The sequence below is a fragment of the Dipodomys merriami genome, unplaced genomic scaffold (genome assembly GCF_024711535.1).
Source record: "Dipodomys merriami isolate MVZ:Mamm:240054 unplaced genomic scaffold, mDipMer1.0.p SCAF_1, whole genome shotgun sequence".
Classification (NCBI taxonomy): Eukaryota; Metazoa; Chordata; class Mammalia; order Rodentia; family Heteromyidae; genus Dipodomys; species Dipodomys merriami.
The window spans coordinates 125,427,268-125,448,055 of NW_027202270.1; the positions used below are offsets into that span (position 1 = coordinate 125,427,268).

Sequence of the window (20,788 nt, forward strand, 5' to 3'; positions counted from 1 at the left end):
CACTTGGCGGGGGGGCTGGCCAGAGCTTGCGGGCCGGAGGGCGATTCTGAGGCAGGGGAGGACCCCTCGGACCATGGCGGGAGGCCTGGTCGGGTGCGAGCTGCGGGCTCGACAGGGCCGCTGCGGGCCTCAGGCTTCCAGGGCCGCAGTTCGGGACGTGGCCGCCGAGGCTGCAGCGCGAAGCCCCAAACCGCCTGCCCAGAGCTGGCGGCGCTTGGAAGCGGCCGGCCAGTGGGCCCTGCTGGCTCTGGTGACGCTGCTGTCCTTCGCCACCCGCTTCCACCGTCTGGACCAGCCGCCGCACATCTGGTGAGTGGAGCGCGGTGCTCGGCGGGCACCATGGCAACCAGGAGGAAGGACGCCTCCCTCTGATTGGCCTGAGGGCCTGGAGAGGGCGGGATTCACCGGAGGGGGCGGATGGTCCTGTTGGGGAAACTGAGGTTTTGAGTGGTTGATCTTCCAGCGAGGTCCTCTCCGTGGAATGGCTTTCCTTGGCCGAGCAATGGAACTCTCAGGGTCCGAAGAAGTAGTATTGTCTTGCAGGTCATGCTCACGGTCTGACCTGGCTCTAAGTGTGTCTCTTAATGGTGCTTTGAACTTTCTGAAGAGAATTGGAAGTTCTTGGCTCAGAATTTCCCAAGACCTGAGATCCTCGTCTGCAGGACTTTTTCAGACATCAAATCGATTGGAAAATTCCTAACTATATACTTTCATCCCCAAGAACAAGGGCAGTTTGGGTGTCGGGGGCGGGGGGAGGTAAGGGATGCTGACAAGGGTTTCTGAAAACAGAAACGCTTCTTTCTTGTGAGGAGAAAATTATTCTCTTGAAAGTGTTTGTATTATTTTGGTATGACACAAATGCTGCGTTGAGGCTTGATCACATGTCATTAGCTTAGCTAAGTTACTTTGTAACTTTAGTACCAGCTGGAAGGAAGGAGGGTTTCATACAATCTGAAAATAGGTTTTTTGTTTTGTTTTGTTTTGTCTAGCCAATAAGTGATACCATGTTTTCTCAGTATCACTGGGGAGAAAGTATCAGAAATAGATCTTATTAGCCAGGCCTCAGTGGCTCCAGCCTGGCACGGGAGACCATAAGACTTTTATCTCCAATGAACCACAAAAAGCTGGACAAAGAGGTGTGGCTCAAGTGATAGGGCTTTTACACCAGCCTTGAGTTGTGTGTGTGTGTGTGTGTGTGTGTGTGTGTGTGTGTGTGTGTGTGTGTGTGTGTGTGTGTGTGTGTCACACATAGACAAAACATATTGTTCAAAGTGAAACCAAGAAAATAAACTGTCAGTGTTTCCCTACTTAAAAATTAATAAGTTAGCCATGGAACATGATTGTTTCATGACTGCTGGTAGGAGATGTGAGACTCCTGTGTTAGAGACAAAGGATTTTATTTCAGGAAATGGATATCAGTGTGGTATTCACAGGATACCAAGTCCTACAGGGTGTTAAAAGGTTGAAATGGATGTTGAAATGGATGACTTCACACACAATATGGATTCCATCCAGGCAAAGGAATGAGGATATACTGTTTAATCACAAAACAAATGGTAAGTCAGCCTACTCTGTCCAAGAGAGAGACATAGTCTCATCTCAGGGATGTGTGCTGCAAATGCAGCCCGGAGAAATGATCCAGCTAAGTCTTACATTCTTGACACATTCTGCCCAGTTGTGTGGATGCATAAAGACATTGATGGAGGATTGTCTCTCCCACATGTCCTCTCATGCCTTGATTGTACACTGTCTTGGTTTCTAGTAGATTTTTATGTGAATTTGCAATTCCATTGGCTACTCTGATGGATTGAGGTAGTGACCAAGTCTGTTTAGTTGATCTCATAGCCTTAAATCAGGCTCCTATTAATGAGACAATATTTTCCCCATAATTTACTTCAACTATGCCCTCCAAGGTCCTGAGCTTAGCTATTAATGAATGAAGTAAGGGGCCAGTGAATGTTAGTATCCCTTTGACTTATAAGTAAGAGTTTAGATCGACTGATCTTTGGTATTATTGACAATAATTATAATACCCCTTCCATGTAAAAAATATGTAACACCTATGTCCAATCGAAAGACATTATATATATGCTGAGGAATTGAACCCAGGGCCTCATGCATGCAAGGCAAGCGCTCTACCACTGAGCCACCTTCCCAGCCCCTAATGTGTTTTCTTGTAGTTTTATAGGCACACTCTAGTTACAACAAATGAGGCAAACTAGCCTATGTTTCTTTGAGTCTGGTTTACTTTGCTTAATATTTTTTCCAAGGCTTTCCTTTTAGGTCAGGAATTTTTGTTAAATTTTATTTCTGTAGCCATTCAGTTTGGTTTAGATTATCATTACATTGCTTTGGTAAGCAACACTGTTGATGTTACTGAAGAGTTACAACCTCATTGTACAATCATAAATCAAGGTTCCTCATACTTTAAAAGTATGTGAATATTTGGGAGTTGGTTTTGGTATCATCAAACACATTAGAGTAGTTGAAGACTGGCCACGCCCATATCAGTTTTCCTGTTTTGGAGCATGATGACAAACTCATCCCATGGGTCAGATCACCAGCATCAGCTACTGCATGACATAGGTGGAACATCTAAGCCTTTTGCCAGGCTTTGGTGCTGGACTTAGGAGAAAGGAAGCACTATTTCCCTTCATTTTACTTACCTTCACTTGAGAGATCTAGGTGTTCTTAGTCCAGGTATTGAGATGGTTTCTTTCTTACCACTTTCACATAATGTGTTACAGCCTAGTATAACCTGAAGTAATCTCCTTAGCTCTACCTTCCATATAGCTGGGATTATGAGTGTGACCACCATGCTGAGCTTGTTTGTACTTCTCTCCCTCTCTTCCCTCCCTTCCCTTCCCTTCCCTTCCCTTCCCTCTCTCCCTCCCTTCCTCCCTCCCTCCCTTCCTTCCTTCCTTCCTTCCTTCCTTCCTTCCTTCCTTCCTTCCTTCCTTCCTTTCCTTCCTCCCTTCTTTCCTTCCTCCTTTTTCCTCCCCCTCCCACTTCTTCCCTAGATGGTGCTGGGGTTTAAATTCAGCCTAATGCTTGCTAGGCACTTGGACCACTCCTCAAGCCTTTTTTTGTTTTTGATAAGATCATTCATTCCCCTCCCTGTCCCCCCCCCCCCTCGCTCCCAGGGCTGGCCTCAGACTGTGGTCTTCCTGCCTATGCCTTCTATATGCTGGGATCACAGGGTGCACATCATCATTCCAAGTATTTGTTAAGATGGAATCTTGATTACCTGTTGTTGCCTGGGCTAGCCTCCAGTGGTGATCCTCTTGATCTGAATCTCCTATAGTGTGGATAATAAGTGGGCCACCATGCCCAGTGTTTTTAACTTAGCTTCCTCATCTGGCAATCTCTATGAATCATGGCCCCAGAGAGCCAGTGTCTGCTTCAGAGAATAGTGTGGAAAATAGTTTCTCCCCAAAGGACACTTGGAACTTTATGTAAAAATAAGACCCATGAGTGTGTGTATATATATATATATATAAAATTTTCACAGGGTAGTGGAGCTTCTTGAGCCTTCCTTCCCTTGTCAAATGTAAATTCCAAGTGACTTACCCAAAGTTGAAATGTTAAGCTGGAGTTCTGAGGCCTTTGTGTGTCTGGCACTTTCAGTAAGTAGTAGGTTAATTAATAGCCTCTGCGAAAGAATGAAAGAAAGAATGTACTTAGTACAATTGTCCATCAGATGGCGCTGCCCATCCAGTGAGTGCTAACATTCTAACAACCTTTTAAGTATTTTCAGAGTTCTGATTTCTCTCTCTCTCTCTCTCTCTCTCTCTCTCTCTCTCTCTCTCTCTCTCTCTCTCTCTCTCTCTCTCTCTCTTGCTCTCGTTCACTCTTTTTCATAAGAAAAAAGTTTAACTCTACATACATTAACACTACAACTATTTCTTCCAGATCGGGTGATATGTACATTTCTTTCTTTTTGCTTAGTATCAGCTGTTCCCTCTTTCTCTTTCATTCTCTCCTTCCCATCACCGCCCTTGAGTTGCTTAGTTCACTTTCATCAATATCCAGTCCAGCTGATGGGCCTCTTAGCTGTATCTTTTCACCCGCTTTCCACTATTGCCCTCCCTCCTTCCCTCAGCTGTGCACTTGTATGCGCCATATATGGGAATAAAATAGAGAATACAGCGTCATCTTTGGGGTTATGATTTGGTGCTTTTCTCCTAAGACTCTCCTCTTTTGGTCTCATGCTGTATGCGTATTTTTTGGGGGGAGAGTCTGGTCGTGGGGCCTGAACTCTGGGCCTGGGCGCTGTCCCTCAGCTCTTCAGCTCAAGGCTAGCGCTCTACCACTTGAGCCACAGCGCCACTTCTGGCTTTTTTCTTTTTGCTTATGTGGTGCTGAGGAATCGAACCCAGGGCCTCATGCATGCAAGGCAAGCGCTCTACTACTGAGCCACCTTCCCAGCCCTGTGTGGGTATCTTGAGTCCTGATTACTTTGTCATATCTCATTGCGTTTTAAATCTAACATCTGCATATCTGGGAGACCATGCATCATTTGTGTCTCTTATCTTGACTGAGATAGTCAACATGATTTGTTCTAGTTCCATCCATTTCCCTGTGAATGCCATTATTTTATCCTTTCTAATGGCTGTGTAAAATTCCATTGTATATAGGTACCACATTTTTTGGATCCATTCATCTGAAGTCAGGGTTGTTTCTGTATATGGACTATTGTGAACAGTGTAGCAATAAAAATGGAAGTCTAGGTGTCTTTGTCATATCCTGGTTCCTGTTGCTTAGTGATTTCCCATTCTCTTTAAGGATATATTTCTTCTAAATTCCTAGGAGGGAACAGGATTACTTCTCTACACACCAAAGTTCTGGAATAAGATAATGCTCTTTTTGTTGTTGTTGTTGAACATGGGGCTTGAACTCTGGGCTTGGGCACTATCCCTGAGCTCTTCAGCCTAAGGCTAGTGCTCTGCCACTTGAGCCACAGCACCACTTGCAGTTTTTTGGTGGCTAATTGGAGATGAGAGTCTCACAGACTTTCCTGCCTGGGCTGGATTTGAACCCCGATCCTCAGCTTCCTGAGTAGCTAGGATCACAGGCGTGAGCCACCAGTTCCCAGCAAGATAATCCTCTTTGACACTGAGAGGATTGATACAAGCTATACATATATTCAGCAGTAGAAATCACAATAATACATTGAAGTGTCTCAAAGAGCCCTATCCACAAGATCCAACTCTGGCTCAAACTCTGTCAGTTGAATTGGAAGGCTCATTTTTCCCCTTGAATTAATGTTTGATACACCTGTGTCACGGCCCACAGCTAAGCCATTTCCCAGTTGGAGATCGTGGAGAGTGCTGAAAGCAAGCATAGAAAGCTTTTTTTCCCCTTCCTTTTGCCCCCACTAAGCTCAGTGCCACTTTTCCCCCTTAAGGTCTTTCCCTATGCCTGGTGCGCCCCATGGCTTAGAGACTTTTTCTTCAAGTCCTGTACACACTAATAATGGCTTGGAAACTCATGCCCCTACCAAATGCTCCCCCATGGGATGAGGTAGGGAACAGATATGGACCCCATATAGCAGAGCCCTTGAGTTAGTTTTTCCTCTCTTAGAGTTCCCTAGTGTGTGCAGCCTTTAGTCTCCTTGGGGACACAGACCTTGGCTCCACCTTTAATGACCTTGACCCCACCTTTAGTTACGGTTTTAAGCAGCTGAAGTTATTGTAGAGATTGGGATCCAGGCTTGTACATAGAACTTACCCAAGAATCTTGCAGTATTTTCTTTTGTTGTTTGTTTTTGAGATAGGGTCTCACCTTGTAGCCCAGGCTGGCCTCAAACTTGTGTTCCTTCTGCCTCTGCCTCCTGAGTGCTGGCATTAAAGGAGTGCTTTCTATTTAGTTCTTAGGTTTAAACTCAAGGCCTAATGCTTGTTGGGCATATCCTATAACACTTGAGCCATGCTTGAGAACTTTTTTGCTTTAGTTGGTTTTTGAATAGGGTTTTGGATGTTTGTCCACCAGCCTGGACCATAATCCTTCCTATTTCTGCCTTTCACATTAAGTAGGATGACAGGGACATACCATTGAACCCAGCTAATAGATTGATGAGTTCTCACTAACTTTATCCCTATGCTGGCCTAAAAACTACAGTTGTTGTTGTTGTTGTTGATGATGTTTTTGTTGTTGTTGTTTGACCAGCCATGGGGCTTGAACTCAGTCTGGGAACTCTCCATGAGCTCTTTCATTCAAGGCTAGTGCTCTACCACTTTGAGCCATAGTGCCACTTCTGGCTTTTTCGGTTTATGTGGTACTGAGGAATTGAACCCGGGTTTTATGCATGCTAGGCAAGCACTCTACCACTAAGCCACATTCCCAGCCCCATAAAAACTACATTCTTCCTGATCTTCACCTTCCAAGTGGGGATTATAGATGTGGGATTATAGATGAGACCCACTATGCCTGGCTGAGTGTTCTTATTTTTATTGATTGAATAGCAGGGTTCTCATTGTTACACAATTTGTTTGGAGATTCTTGATTCAGCATCCCTCTGCATATTGCCTTTGACCAGGGCTGCTATACTTCCTATTCCTATGTTGTAATCAAATCTCTTATTCCTTTTTTCCAGGTAGCAAATAGGCAGCCGTACTCCTTTCTATTCTGCATCTGCTTGTTTGTGTGTGTGTGTGCGCGCGCGCGCGTGCATGCGCACCAGTGCTGAAACTTGAATTCAAGACTGTTTGCTCTTCACTTTTTCATTCAAGGCTGGTATTCTACCACTTGGGCTACATACACCTCTATTTCTGTTTTTTTGCTTTTTTTTTTCTGAGTCTGATATGTCTGCCAGGGGTGGCTTTGAACCTTGAGCTTTGAATCTCAGCCTTCTGAGTAGCTAGGATTACAGATATGAGTCATCAGTGCCTGGCATCCATCCATCCAGTCAGTGGGAACTTTGATTACTCCCCTGACTGCCACTTGGATAAGAATGTTAACTCCAGGCTCTATGGCATCTTCTCAGCTTGTGCGTGTTCTCATCCTTTCTCTTTCAGAAGCTATGGTCTTCATTCTATACTTCTTTCTCAAATTGACAGGATCTAGAATTTTTTTTTAGTCTACTTGCAAACTAAGAAGTTAACCTGTCAGTGTTTCATCTATGCCAGCAGAAGACAAAGAGCTAAGTGAAAGACCAAAGGCATTATTTCTATTGGCACAGCAGAGAGGATGAGCACCAGCATGTCCTCACTGGTGCCCCAGAGTCCCATGCAGTGCCGTGGGTATAGATGTATGCTTGGATTATATCACAGCTCAGGAATATCAAGCTTGGGAACTCTGTTTTATAGCAAGCAGTAAGTAATGTAGCACTTTACATTGTGTTTGAAAGCTAATATATTAGATCTACTTGCAAAATAAATGAACATAGGCTTAAGATACATTCATTTAGTAAGAAAACAATTTTTTTTCCCAGTCCCACGCTTAAACTCAGGGCCTGGGCACTGTCCCAGAGCTTCTTTTGCTTAAGGCTTACACTCTACCACTTGAGCCACAGGGCCATTTTCAGCTTTTTCTGTTTATGTGGTACTGAGAAATTGAACCCAAGACTTCATGCATGCTAGGCAAGCACTCTATCACTAAGCCACATTCCCAGACCCAAACCCTTGATTTTATTTTTCCCCTGTCATGGGTCCTGAACTCTGGGCTTGGGGCACTGTTCCTCAGCTCTTCAGCTCAAGGTTAGTGCTTTATCACTTGAGTTACAGTGCCACTTCCGGCTTTTTCTGCTTATGTGGTGCTGAGGAATCGAACCCAGGGCCTCATGCATGCAAGGCAAGCACTCTACTGCTGAGCCACCTTCCCAGTCCCAACCCTTGATTTTTATATACTAGTTATTTTAATACCATTAGTCAAATGGTAGGAGGTTGATAAGCAGAATCAAATTCCTGTGACCAAAGGCTTAAAAATTCTCTCTTAAAAGTTTCCAACTATGTAGTGATGTACATTCTAATTACAAACTTGGACTCAGAAGTTAACAGACTCAAAGCTGGGCCCCAGTGTCTCATGCCTGTAATCCTAGCTTCTCAGGAGGCTGAGATCTGAGGATCACAGTTCAAAGCCAACCTGGGCAAAAAAGTCCCTGTGAAACACTTATCTCCAATTAACTACTCAAAAACTGGAAGTGGCATGAAGCTCCAGTGGTAGAGTGCTAGCCTTGAGTACAAAGAGGCTCAGGGATAGCACCCAGGCCCTGAGTTCAAACCCCACAACTGACAGAAAAGAAGAAAAAAAAAGAAAGAAGAAGAAATTAACAGACTCAGAAGAAAACTCTTCAAACCTTTCCATGTTACAGGAAAACTCTGTCCTTCTAAAACAAATAGAAATACAAGATATAGAATTAGTATATATTTAACTTCAATTTATGGCAACTGGTTGGTAAATTTTAATAATCTTTCTCATCTATCTGAATGAGGGTTAATTTTCTGCTTCCTCAAACTACTTGAATAAAGTTATTTTTATTTTTCATTCCAGACTTTCTAATTAATTGCTTGAAACGTAGCCTTTTGTTTTCAACTATAATTTTAACTATGATATCCTTTTGTTTTTTTCTTTAGTTGGGATGAGACTCACTTTGGAAAAATGGGAAGTTACTATATCAACCGCACCTTTTTCTTTGATGTGCACCCACCTCTGGGAAAGGTGAGCAGCTTTCTCATCTGGGAAGATGGATCCTAAGTGCTGGGCCAGGTCTAGGTTTTGGGCTTAATTCTTGAATTTAAGAATTCCCTAACATGTTTTAGACATTTCAGACCTGCTACCTTTATAGAAATCCTTGGTATAAAGGGCCTTCTGAGCTGAAAAGTGGAGAGAGGGTGTATCGACTGATAAAAGGATAAATGTGTTATACCATACAATGAAATATTATTCAGCCATAAAAAGAATGGAGTTCTGATACATGCTATAGCATGGGTGAATCTTCATAATAGTACCCTAAATGTTAGAAGACAGACATAAAAGGTTGCAAGTTATATGACTGAAATATCAAGAATTGGATATTTCATTGCCTGGGTCTTAGGTGGAGAGGGAAGATTAGGGAGGGACTGCAAATAGTTTTTTGTTGTTGTTGTTGTTGTTTGTTTGTTTTTTTGTCATTCTTCGGGCTTGAACTCTGGGCCTGAGTGTTGTCCCTCAGCTCTTCAGCTCAAGGTGAGCACTCTACCACTTGAGCCACAGCACCACTTCCAGTTTTTTGGTGGTTAATTGGAGATAAGAATTTCATGGCTTTTCCTGCCCAGGCTGACCTTGAACTGTGATCCTCAGATCTTAGCCTCCTGAGTAGCTAGGATTACAGGCATGAGCCACCAGTGCCCGGCTAGGTTTTTTTTGAATGGTGCATTTTATCTTTTATAAGCTTAATCTCAAGTTTTCAAAATAAAACAGAAAAGCGAGACTGTATTGCATGAAACAGGCAGCATGGGGCTGAGCTCCTTTCTCCCCCCACTTCATTCAGCTTCTGCTCCTCCCTCATGTTTAGCAATTCTACCAATTAGAATTCATTCTACTCTCTAAAAACTATCATCTTTGAGAAGATGAATAGATTAGTATCATTCAAGCCTTTCTTCCTAACTGGAGGCTTAGGTCTTTGGCCTGTACAAAGGGACAGGTGATGGGGTGGGAAGTGATCCTGGAGCCCTTGGGAAGGGGAGACAGGCTTAGTGATCTGAGTCAGGTTGCAAGGGAGCGAGGACATGGGCTGGGACCGGGAGAAAGTCCCTGTAGGTAGGAGGGATATAGAAAAAGGTAGGACAACTAGCCTGTTTTGAGATTGGTTCTGAGGTGATGATAGGGTAGACATGTTCATGCCTCTTTCCATACAATAAAGAGAAGACCGATTATGCATTGGTTCATATAAATGTCAGAACAACTGATAAGCATGCAGTGTTGTACATGCAAAGTATTTTGTACTTATGAGATATGTTGCAGATGGGGAAACTGGTATTTTCTTCTTCCCTCTGTTGAAATGCCTCTTTTTGCATTACTTTTTCTCCTTTTCTTTTCCTTCCTCATATTCCTGGTGTATAGCTACTTTGTCACTTGGCACTCTGTTTATGTCATTTATTTGGAACTTCATTCTCTGTCCAGCAGGCTCATCATCCAGCAATCAGGATCTGCCCAGGACCTCTCTCAAAGTCGTTTTATTTCAGAACAAGTGAAAAAAGGCTTAGAGAGCTCTCACTGACTCTGCCTTTCAAGTTGTGGTTCTTCCCCCCTCCTAAGTGTCTGTACTATTCCCAAGAACTTAACCATAACACAGAGTGGGTTTGTTTCAAGCAATGAGCACTATAGACAAAGGTTCTTTACTAGGCAGCAGCTGCAGGAGAAAATGTCACATTGGCCACTCCTTCTGTGCACAGTTGTCAAGGGAAACCGAAGTCTGTGGGTGCAGCTGGAGGGACTCTTCTCCCAAAGGTTTCTCATCTTTCTGTTTGTTCTTCTCTGTACAGATGCTGATAGGTCTTGCTGGCTACCTGAGCGGATATGATGGTACCTTTTTGTTCCAGAAGCCTGGAGACAAATATGAGCATCACAACTACATGGGAATGAGAGGAGTAAGACATCCTGATATGTACAGATAGACTGTATTCTGGGTCACATTCTGTGAGAAATTGGAAGCCCTGGTATATCAGTGTAGATAAAGACACTTCAATAGAGAGAAGGTCATGAACTGAAGCTCTCAGAGAAGTTTGCATTCACCAGCCCCCTTGAGGATCTGAAAGTATTTTAGATATATGACTGTGCTTATTTGAACAATCATTGTATGCTTTGTATAATTATATCAAGCCATATTTCATTATTATTACATAGCAAGCCATATTATACAAGGAGTATTTACTCTCAAGTTCATATCCTTGAGTAATTCTGTGTTTTCTTAAAGGCTCTTGAATACCACATAACAAGCATAATTGAAGCCGGGTGCTGGTGGCTCACGCCTGTAATCCTAGCTACTCAGGAGGCTGAGATCTGAGGATCGAGGTTCAAAGCCAGCCTGAGCAAGAGAGACCATGAGACTCCTATCTCCAATGAACCACCAGAAAACCGGAAGTGGCGCTGTAGCTCAAATGGTAGAGCGCTTGCCTTGAGCTGAAGAGCTGAGGGACAGCACCCAGGCCCAGAGTTCAAGCCCCACGACCAACCAAAAAAACAAAACAAAACAAAAAACAAGCATAATTGAATGTAGACCTATTCACTGTGGACTTACTATGGAAATGGAGAAGGTTGAATACAACATCCCCATTCATTCCCTTTCATACTAGGGCATATTGCTTTCTGCTTATCCCAAATGTGAGAATCCCCCTAAGCTTTTCTGTTTACTGATGATGGGCAAGGGACCAGGGAGCCTATATTATCTTCAGAGTAAACTTATAAGGTAGGAATTCACTGTGATTACATGGATAGAGAAGCTAAGGAAGATATAACTGTCAGAATCATAGCTAGCAGGGCTGGGAAGGTGGCTCAGTGGTAGAGCGCTTGCCTTGCATGCCTGAGGCTCTGGGTTCGATTCCTCAGCACCACATAAACAAAAAGAAAAAAGCCGGAAGTGGCGCTGTGACTCAAGTGGTAGAGTGCTAGCCTTGAGCTGAAGAGCTGAGGGACAGCGCCCAGGCCCAGAGTTCAGGCCCCACAACCAGACACCCCCCAAAAAAGAATCATAGCTAGCAGTGATGGGGTGGTCCTACCACCTTCTTGGCTAAATTTCACTGGTAGCATGCCAGCATACATCTGTATCATGACTCTTTGGGAACATACATATTGTTTGATTTGATTCTTCACATTTCCACCATCCCTTGCTTTCTAGGTAATGCCTTCTTCAGGGTCCTCTATCTTAAGTATTAGTCTACCAGGTCAAGTAGGTCCCTGATGCTTAGCATAGCTTGCTAGCATAACTTGCTGTAACAGCTTTTTTTTTTCTTTGTTGGTTGTGGGGCTTGAACTCAAACTCTAGATGCTGTCACTGAGCCTCTTTGTGCTCAAGACTAGCACTCTACCACTTGAGCCACAGTGCCACTTTTGATTTTTGAGTGGTTAATTGGAGTTAAGAGTCTTATAGGGACTTTTCTCCACAGGTTGGCTTTGAACTGCAATCCTCAGATCTTAGCTTCCTGAGTAGTGAGGATTTCAGGCATGATCCACTAGTACCTGACTGTAACAGCTTCTTTGTTGCTTCCCGTATAGTTCTGTGCATTCCTTGGCTCCTGGCTGATTCCCTTTGCCTACCTCACAGTCTTGGATCTGTCCAAGTCCTTCCCAGCAGCATTGCTTACTGCCGCCCTTCTTACCTTTGGTAAGTTGTCTGGAAATAGATACATTTGTGCCATTTTAACTTTAAGATGGGGTAAAATGTATAGCCAATCTCATTTTATTTATTACTAATGCATACATATGTGAATACTTCTGCATAGCAAGCCTTTGTATTATTAGAGATGAGAGTTGGCATGAATTATCCTAAGGAGTAGACTCTGAGTTACTCACACTTCAGTTTGCAGTCGATAATAAGATAAGTTTTATGTAGGTTTGAAGGAAGCCACAGTTTTAACTTTTTAAATTTTTTAAAGTTACTATTAACATTAATTTGTATTCCCAAAACTAAAACTGAATGCAAAGGCAGATGTTCCAGGAGTAGTTGTATGGTAGGAAATAGTAATATGAACTTAAATATCTCACTTGGATAAGTGAGAGTTGGTTATATTATTTGCTAGCGTTGTTCTGAAACTGGATTCATGACCTCATATAGCTTAACATTTAAAGTTGCCCAGACTTGTTTAGGTGTGCACACTAGTTTTCACAAATACGTTGCTTTGTTTTGGTGGCTAGATTGCACGAGTGTAGGATATCCCTGTGGGGGACTGGTGGCTTCTTCATTGTGTTTTTAATTTCTCTGTTACTTATTTGGTCGTATTTTAGTTTTCACCCAGCACCTGTTTCATAGATGGGGATCCTGATGTGCAAGAAGTCATTTGCAATATGTAAAACTGAGGAGTGACTTAGAAGTTTTGTTTTAGTTCGTTTTGTTTTTTAATAGTACTAGGGTTTGAACTTGGAGCCTCAAGCTTCCTAGGCCTATGATTCTCTTTCTAGATTCCACTGGAACCACACCTCCAGCCTTTTTTCACTTTATTTTTTTGGATAGAGTCTTACATTTCTACACAAAGCATGCCTTAGACTACAGTTCTCCTATCTACACTTTCCATGTAGCTAAGATTACAGGCATGTAGTTAGACCCATGCTGGGCTTAACTAAGATTTTGACCAGGCTGGCCTTTAACCATCCTGATCTCTGTCTCTTGAGGAACGGGGTTACTCTCAAACCTGTTTCTTAAGTTCCTGCACTATACTGAGCTACTTTTCATGGTCTCAGAGAATATACTAATTAGACTGCTCTCATGGAACTTGCCCTGTACCGAGGCAGACAACATCAAGAAGTCTATATTGTAGCATCTTAAGCAGTAAGTGTACTGTGGAAAATAGAAAGAGTAAGTAAGGTGAGCAGTGAGGAACTCTGTGGGAGGAAGCTTTGGTGGGAGGCTGAGTGAAAAGATTCCACTATACAGAGTTTTTCTCTATACAGAATGTGTTTTCCTTCCTTCCTTCCTTCCTTCCTTCCTTCCTTCCTTCCTTCCTTCCTTCCTTCCTTCCTTCCTTTGTCTCTTCCTTCCTTTGTCCCTCCTTCCCTCTCTTCTTCCCTCCCTCCTTTCCTTCCTTCCTTCCTTCCTTCTCTCTCTCTCTCTCTCTCTCTCTCTCTCTCTCTCTCTCTCTCTCTCTCTCTCTCTCTCTCTCTCTCTCTCTCTCTCTCTCTCTTTCTGCTTTGTGTGCTGGTATAAGGTGTAAACTTAGGGCCTTGCACTTTTACTTTGCTCATGCCTGGGTCCTGCTCTACCACTTGAGTCATGCCTCTAGTTCTGACTTTTTGATGATTATTTGGAGATAATAGTCTCTAGGATTTATCTTCCTGGACTGGCTCTAAACTGCAATTCCTATATCTCAGCCAACAGTACCTGGCTAGCCATGCAGTGTTCTTAGGGAAGAGAATTGAGACAGAGGGAGCAGCCTGTGTTGTAGTCTTCATACAAAGTTTAACAAGGCCAAGGAACAAGTGTAGAGGCTCATATTGTAAGGGTAGAATGAGGCAGAGAGGTGGGAGTTGAGGTTGGATAGATAAGAAAGCCATGCAGGCTTTTGCATCCTTCAGAGAATTTGTTAGTCTGAATAAGATAGGAAAACACTAAAGGTTTATGTAGGAACATAGTTTAAGGAGATTTAAGTAAAAAAAAAAAAAAAGTCTTCTCATACCTATATGAAGAATTGGCCCCCAGCAGCGACTTCATATGAAATGATCAGATGCTATCAGAGCCATCTGTAATTTGTGGCCACCTAAGTATAATTTGTGACCTATCATTTTTTGATGGTGGAAATGAAGAGACAGGTGTCAGGGCTGCTCTGCTTACAGGCCATCACTTGGAGGTGAGGGAGAGGGCAGTGACAAATGCTGCTTCTCGTCATTGGCTGTAATGTTGTGCCTCTCAATGACTCAGTGAGGACAGAGGCTATGCAGTGTGGCAAGGTGACTGTCCATCTACTAGAGGTTTGGTTTTTAGGGTTTCTTTCTTCACTCTGCACATTGACCAGTGAGCTCATGTTTTTCAGACACAGGATGCCTCACTCTATCCCAGTACATCCTCCTTGACCCCATCCTGATGTTCTTCATCATGGCTGCCATGCTGAGCATGGTCAAGTACAACTCCTGTGCGGACAGGTCAGAATACCATGTTTGGGTGGGGAGGGCCAGAATCTCTGGCAGCCCCAGAAGTTTTCTAAAGGCTGGGGTGGGCTGGGGTGGGGGTATAGAGGACTTGTCTTGAAACTGAGTTTAAGACAAGCATACTTCTCACTTGTTGGTTTGTAAACTTCTATTTTTGATAGTAACAAATAAATTTAAAATATTTTCTTTAAGATGGCTTTAGTTCTGCTTTACATAAGACTGCAAAAATTATCTTTTTAAAGAGGATTACTATTGTCATGTTTATAATGGGTTAGGAGTTTGTGGAGGGATCCTAATGCTTTTTTCTCACCCGTAACTTATAAGCTTCCCCTTCAGCCCCAGTGTTGGTTAAGAGATTGGGACAGGGCTGGGAAGGTGGCTCAGTGGTAGAGCGCTTGCCTTGCATGCTCGAGGCCCTGGGTTTGATTCCTCAGCACCACATAAGCAAAAAGAAAAAAGCCGGAAGTGTCGCTGTGGCTCATAGTGGTAGAGCGCTAGCCTTGAGCTGAAGAGCTGAGGGACAGCGCCCAGGCCCAGAGTTCAGGCCCCACGACCGGACCCAAAAAAAAAAAAAAGAGATTGGGACAATTTTTCCTTCACACTCTGCACACTGGAGGGATGGCAGATGCTGCCTCAGAACTGTTTGACTCCCTGCTTCAAGGGTTACATCAGGTCCTGATGTAATAATGGATGATCCTTACCAGCCAAGAGGATCCTTCCAGGTCCTGGTCAGTTCTAAAGCTGATTTAGAAGGTCTGGTCTTCCAGCGGTTTTTTTTCTGTCCTGTCTCTGAGAGAGTAAAGAAGGCCTTCTTCATTGAATTCACTGTATTCAAACCAAAAGAGCTGGTTCCTCCCAGGCTTTCCCAGTAGACCACATGGTACCACTGATGGCCATGCTGATTAAGCTACATTTTGCTAATCATACCTGAGTCAGTGACTGCCAGTCCACTCTGGTTTGGGGTTTTCTGCTTCTACCACATCCATTTCCACCTACCATTTCTTGAATACATGCTATGTGCCAGGTACTGTGATAGGTATGAAGGTGCAAAAGTGTGTAGGGTATTGGCTTTAAGGTACACTCATTCTGGTGGAGGAGAGAGGAAGATCATCAGAAAATTGGCTGCAGTGTACTAGGTGCTTTTACTACAGCAAAAGGATTGCTAGTATTAACCATGGAGTTAGCCTAGGTTAGAACTCTGTTCCACTGCTTCATAGCTGTATCACTTAACCTCTCTGTACCTCAGTTTCCTCATGTGTGAAAAGAGGATAATAGACCTCATGGGGTTGTAATGAGGATTAGAAAAGTTTGTGGGGGATGGGATAGTGCCTGACACATAGTAAGCACTCAATAAATTCTGACTTTGGCAGATCCAGAAGTGACCTCAATCAACAGGCTTCTCTAGTTTTTCCTTTTGCATCTACTTGATTGATCACTAGTGAAGAATGGGCTTCCTTTTTGTTGTAGGCCTTGTATTTAGTCAGGAGTTACATGCTCTTTCTCCATGGAAAAATATCCTCCTCTCATACTGGTTTACCTGTAAGTCGCGGGGTTCTCAGACCACATACTCCTTGGAGCTGTCTTTGGTCCCCTGAGGTTAGGACCTCCAAAGCACAGCCTCTGAGTCAGGGGACTCGGCCCTTCCATTGCTGCTCTTGCTTTCAAGTTTGATGCTAGCTGCCAAACTGAACTCTGTGTCTTGTTGATTTTCAGGCCTTTCTCTGCCCCCTGGTGGTTCTGGCTCAGCCTGACTGGCATCAGTCTTGCTGGTGCTATAGGGGTCAAGTTTGTTGGCCTCTTTATCATCGTGCATGTGGGATTAAACACCATTTCAGACCTTTGGCACCTGTTTGGAGACCTCAGTCTTTCACTGGTGAGAACCCAAGTTCTGGGAAGTGTCTCTGATCCCTGGTGTTGCTTAGGAGCAATCACTGGCCTTTCTCTTCCTCTAGACAGGCTGGGCCTGGCTGATCTCTGTAGACAGCAGGTCATGAGAGTAGCCTGAAGAGTGGAAAGGTCTAAAGGGAGTGAATAGACTGACAACCTTGGAATTCTGTGTGTGTGTGTGTGTGTGTGTGTGTGTGTGTGTGTGTGTGTGTGTGTGTGTGTGTGTGTGTGTGTGTGTGTGTGTGTGTGTGTGTGTGTGTGTGTGTGTGTGTGTGTGTGTGTGTGTGTGTGTGTGTGTGTGTGTGTGTGTTATAAATGTTTTACAAACTACCCAATCCTGTCCAACTAGGTTCATGGCAAGTGTGTGGCAGACACTGAGTGTCTAAGACCTTAGCTAAAATGGATATAAGATGACTTTCAGAACTCAGATTGCCTTTTATTTACCCAGGATCTCAATAAGTACTGTTAAGGTTTATTATAATATTGTTAATTATTAAGGGCTGCTTTAGTGCCAGGTACTATGTAAAGTGCTTTCCTTCATTATCTTATTTACCCCTTGTAATAATTCTATGATGTAAGTGATATTGCCCTGATTTTACAGATGAGGAAATTGAGGCATAGAGAATAACTTTCCCAAGGCCCTGTAGGTACTACACATAGATAGAAGAAGACCAATAACTCATATGTAGGCTAGGCTGCCTCCAGACCTCCTCTACTTTGCTCTGGCACCTCTTTATTACCTCCAAAGCAAATTTCCAACACGTTGATTCATTCAAAAATATTATATAGAAGTCATTTATTTAATGTGTGGTACTAGGTCTATAGAATAAATAAACAATATCTCTGCCCTCTGGAGTCCATAAAGAGGAAAAGAAGAATGAAGTTAGAATCCAGCATATGGAGCAGCTGGCCATGTGATGGAAGGGCTGGTGCAGAGTGGGGAATGTTGGGCCTAGGTGGGCTGGACCTGGCTGCCCTCTGTAGAAAGCAGGATGCTAGGGCATGGCCTGACTGAGGAGGTGGAGAGGTACAAAGGGAGAGGATGGACTAACAGTGTTGGAATTCTCTTGGTATTGGGAGTTCATAGTGACTGGTATGAGAGGGTACTTGTGAGCAGCAGCTGCATCTTCTTCACAGCACCATCACAGTCCCTAGTCCTAGTGCAGGGCCTAGAGGGACAGCAGATGGCCAGTCCATGTTGTCCCCGTACAGTTCTTTGGCGGGAGATAGGGGTTACAGAAAGAATAAAGTTTCCACATATTTGTTTTTCCTGTTGCCCTTTAAAAAATGTATGTATGTATGTGTACAAACATACATACATATTATAAACATATATGTATACATAGATATATACATATATACATGTATATATCTGTGTATATATAAACATGTTTATTAAATCTTACATATAATACCATAGAAGGTTTAAGGAATAGTGGAGTTTTTTATGCCTACTGTCTGCTGGCCTCTATTTGCAGGTAACTGTGGGAAAACACTTGACTGCTCGTATCCTGTGTCTCATAGTGCTGCCCCTGGTGCTCTATGTGGCCATTTTTGCTGTTCATATCACTGTGCTGAATAAAAGGTACAGCCAGAGACTTTTTAGCCTCTCATTTCTGATCGTCCTTTGGCTCCTGAGCCCATAGGGTGGCCATGTGATTTCCTGGGTCTATGGTTAAGATGCAAGGGGGAACTTTTACCTGTTTCCCTTTCTTGTGTTCTGTAGTTTGGGTATCTCAAGGGCTTAGAAAGGCCAGCACTCTGGCCTGAAGGAAAAGAAGACTTGCCTATTAACCCCTTCTCTCTGATCAGAGTCCCTTGTCCCTAGCAAGATAGATACCACAAGAATGTACAGTAGAACCAAGGGTAATGATAACCATAGCAGCAGCAGCAAAGCAGCAGCAGCAGCAACAGCTCTTAATGGGGAGCTGCTGAGGGACTGGGTTTAGCACTTTATATACAAGATATAATTTAATCACAACCATTTGTGAATTCTTTTTTTTTTTTTTTTTGGGTCCGGTCGTGGGGCCTGAACTCTGGGCCTGGGCGCTGTCCCTCAGCTCTTCAGCTCAAGGCTAGAGCTCTACCACTCGAGCCACAGCGCCACTTACGGCTTTTTTTCTTTTTGCTTATATGGTGCTGAGGAATCGAACCCAGGGCCTCAGGCATGCAAGGCAAGCGCTCTACCACTGAGCCACCTTCCCAGCCCCCATTTGTGAATTCTTTTGGTTTTAAAAATTCTTTTAGTTTGTAAACAAGGAATGGAGGCTATACAAAGTTAGGAACATTGTCCAAATCACCCAGCTAGGAAGTGGCTGGACTGGGGTCTGGACCCAGTTTTTCCACCTCCATCACTCATGTCTATCTTGCGATACCACACTCTAATTCTGGTTCTTCTTTTATATAAATGGAGTCTCCCTGGGAAATGTCATCTTTTACTCTGTTAACTTGACTCTCTCCTGGTCCTTTATCTACAGTGGTCCTGGTGATGGCTTCTTCAGTTCTGCCTTCCAGGCCCGGCTCACAGGGAACAACCTTCACAATGCTTCCATCCCTGAATGTAAGTGTTCTAGGCCTTTCTACAGGTCCAAGGGCAGAGGGTTTTCCTGGGCGTTGAATTGGAAAAGGCAACTCTGATACTTGAGTTATTTAGTGGATAGATGGTGGAGCAGGAGGAAGACTAGAAATGTGGTAAGAATCCTCAGGGTCGGTCATGACAGGACAGAGGAGGGTGTCCTAAGCAGCAAGCTTTGTGACCTAAAGAGTAGTTTCTGTGTGGCTGTCAAAGTCAGTTCTGTGGGAGATCTGTTGAGATATCCTGGTGGCAGAGCATGACCCTTTAGCTTCCACCAGTGTTCTGAGACCCTATCCATATGCTTATTCACAGTAATTAGTGTGTGTTCACTGTCCAGAAACATTATGGTTTAGAGAATCTTGACACAGCGTGGCCATATGTATTAAGTACATAAAAGGGAACACAGATTAAAGGGTTCTGGGTGGCTGGGGAGGAGGGATCAGAAGTGCATGGAGTAAGTTTGCCTGGGAGTTGTGCCCTGGAAGTCCAGGTAGATTTCAGTAGGCAGAGATGGGGGAGAGATCATATCTGGCAGAAGGGATGGCTTGGTAAAGCTGAGGAAAGAGCAGAACTTGAGACAATTACTATATACAAAAGGGTATTAGAATCTTAAGTCTCAAAAGATAGTTTGGGCACTGATAAGTTATGGAGGTATTAGAGACCTGGTGGAGGTCTCTGAGCAGGCAGGCAAGCCAGGAAGGTTGTATAGTAGGAAGATAGTATCGCTGGAGAATGGCTGTGGAGACCAGATTGGGGGCAGGGCAAATAGTGGAAAGTTGATTTTAATAGTCTATCTTTGTATCTTGGATAATGTTCCAGACAATGACAAGATGCTTCTTCCATCTCTATTCCATGGATACATATATAGACCTTCACTGGAAGACATCCTGTTTTTTTCTAATCTTTTCCTGTTACAATAGTGCTTTGATAACCAGTGTTAACACCAGCATCTTCTGAAGTCCTCAGGAGAAAGTGGACAGGATAAGTAGGGAGTGCCCTCTTGATTTGGTCACATAGTTGGAGAAGGCTACTCTACCTCCTGCTGCTTCAAACAGTCCTTGACCAGTGGCATTTGAGAGAGTTGCTAGGCCTGAGGCTTCAGAGGGCTCCCAGGCAGGGGCAGCCTATAGTTCTCTGCTCACTCTTTTGTTGTGTCTTCCTCTAGACCTGGCCTATGGCTCTGTGATCACTGTCAAGAACCTCCGGATGGCCATCGGCTACCTGCACTCCCATAGGCACCTATACCCTGAGGGCATCGGAGCCCACCAGCAGCAAGTCAGTGAGCTTTTGTGCCCTTGCACTGTGCAGGGAGGAGGGCCAGTGAGTGAATGCCAAGGTCACGGACACTAAGGCAGTGTTTAAAAATGTGATGAGCGGAGCCAGAAGCAGACATCAATGAGGAAGGAGAAGGCATGGAGTAGAATGCTGAGGGAGAGAGGGACTCCAGGAGGAGATGGTCAGCATTTAGGTGCTGCGGCGAGGCAGAGGGGCCTGTAACTGACAAGGGCAGTAGAAGTCTCAGATGCAGTGTCGAAAGGAGCAAATAGGAGG

The 20,788-nt window shown here is 43.9% G+C and overlaps 1 protein-coding gene across 1 annotated transcript in view; it reads left to right on the plus strand.

Annotated features, from left to right (window-relative positions):
• The first annotated feature begins 7 nt into the window (after window positions 1–7).
• The window catches only part of Pomt2 (protein O-mannosyltransferase 2), a 43,284-nt gene continuing 22,503 nt past the window's right edge, over window positions 8–20,788 (plus strand). The window contains exons 1-9 of the mRNA XM_070028975.1: window positions 8–309; window positions 8,574–8,658; window positions 10,464–10,568; window positions 12,193–12,301; window positions 14,661–14,769; window positions 16,489–16,648; window positions 18,141–18,247; window positions 19,140–19,222; window positions 20,403–20,512. Coding sequence (XP_069885076.1) covers window positions 74–309; window positions 8,574–8,658; window positions 10,464–10,568; window positions 12,193–12,301; window positions 14,661–14,769; window positions 16,489–16,648; window positions 18,141–18,247; window positions 19,140–19,222; window positions 20,403–20,512 — 1,104 coding nt within the window. The 5' untranslated portion in view covers window positions 8–73. The remainder of the gene's footprint in view (window positions 310–8,573; window positions 8,659–10,463; window positions 10,569–12,192; window positions 12,302–14,660; window positions 14,770–16,488; window positions 16,649–18,140; window positions 18,248–19,139; window positions 19,223–20,402; window positions 20,513–20,788) is intronic.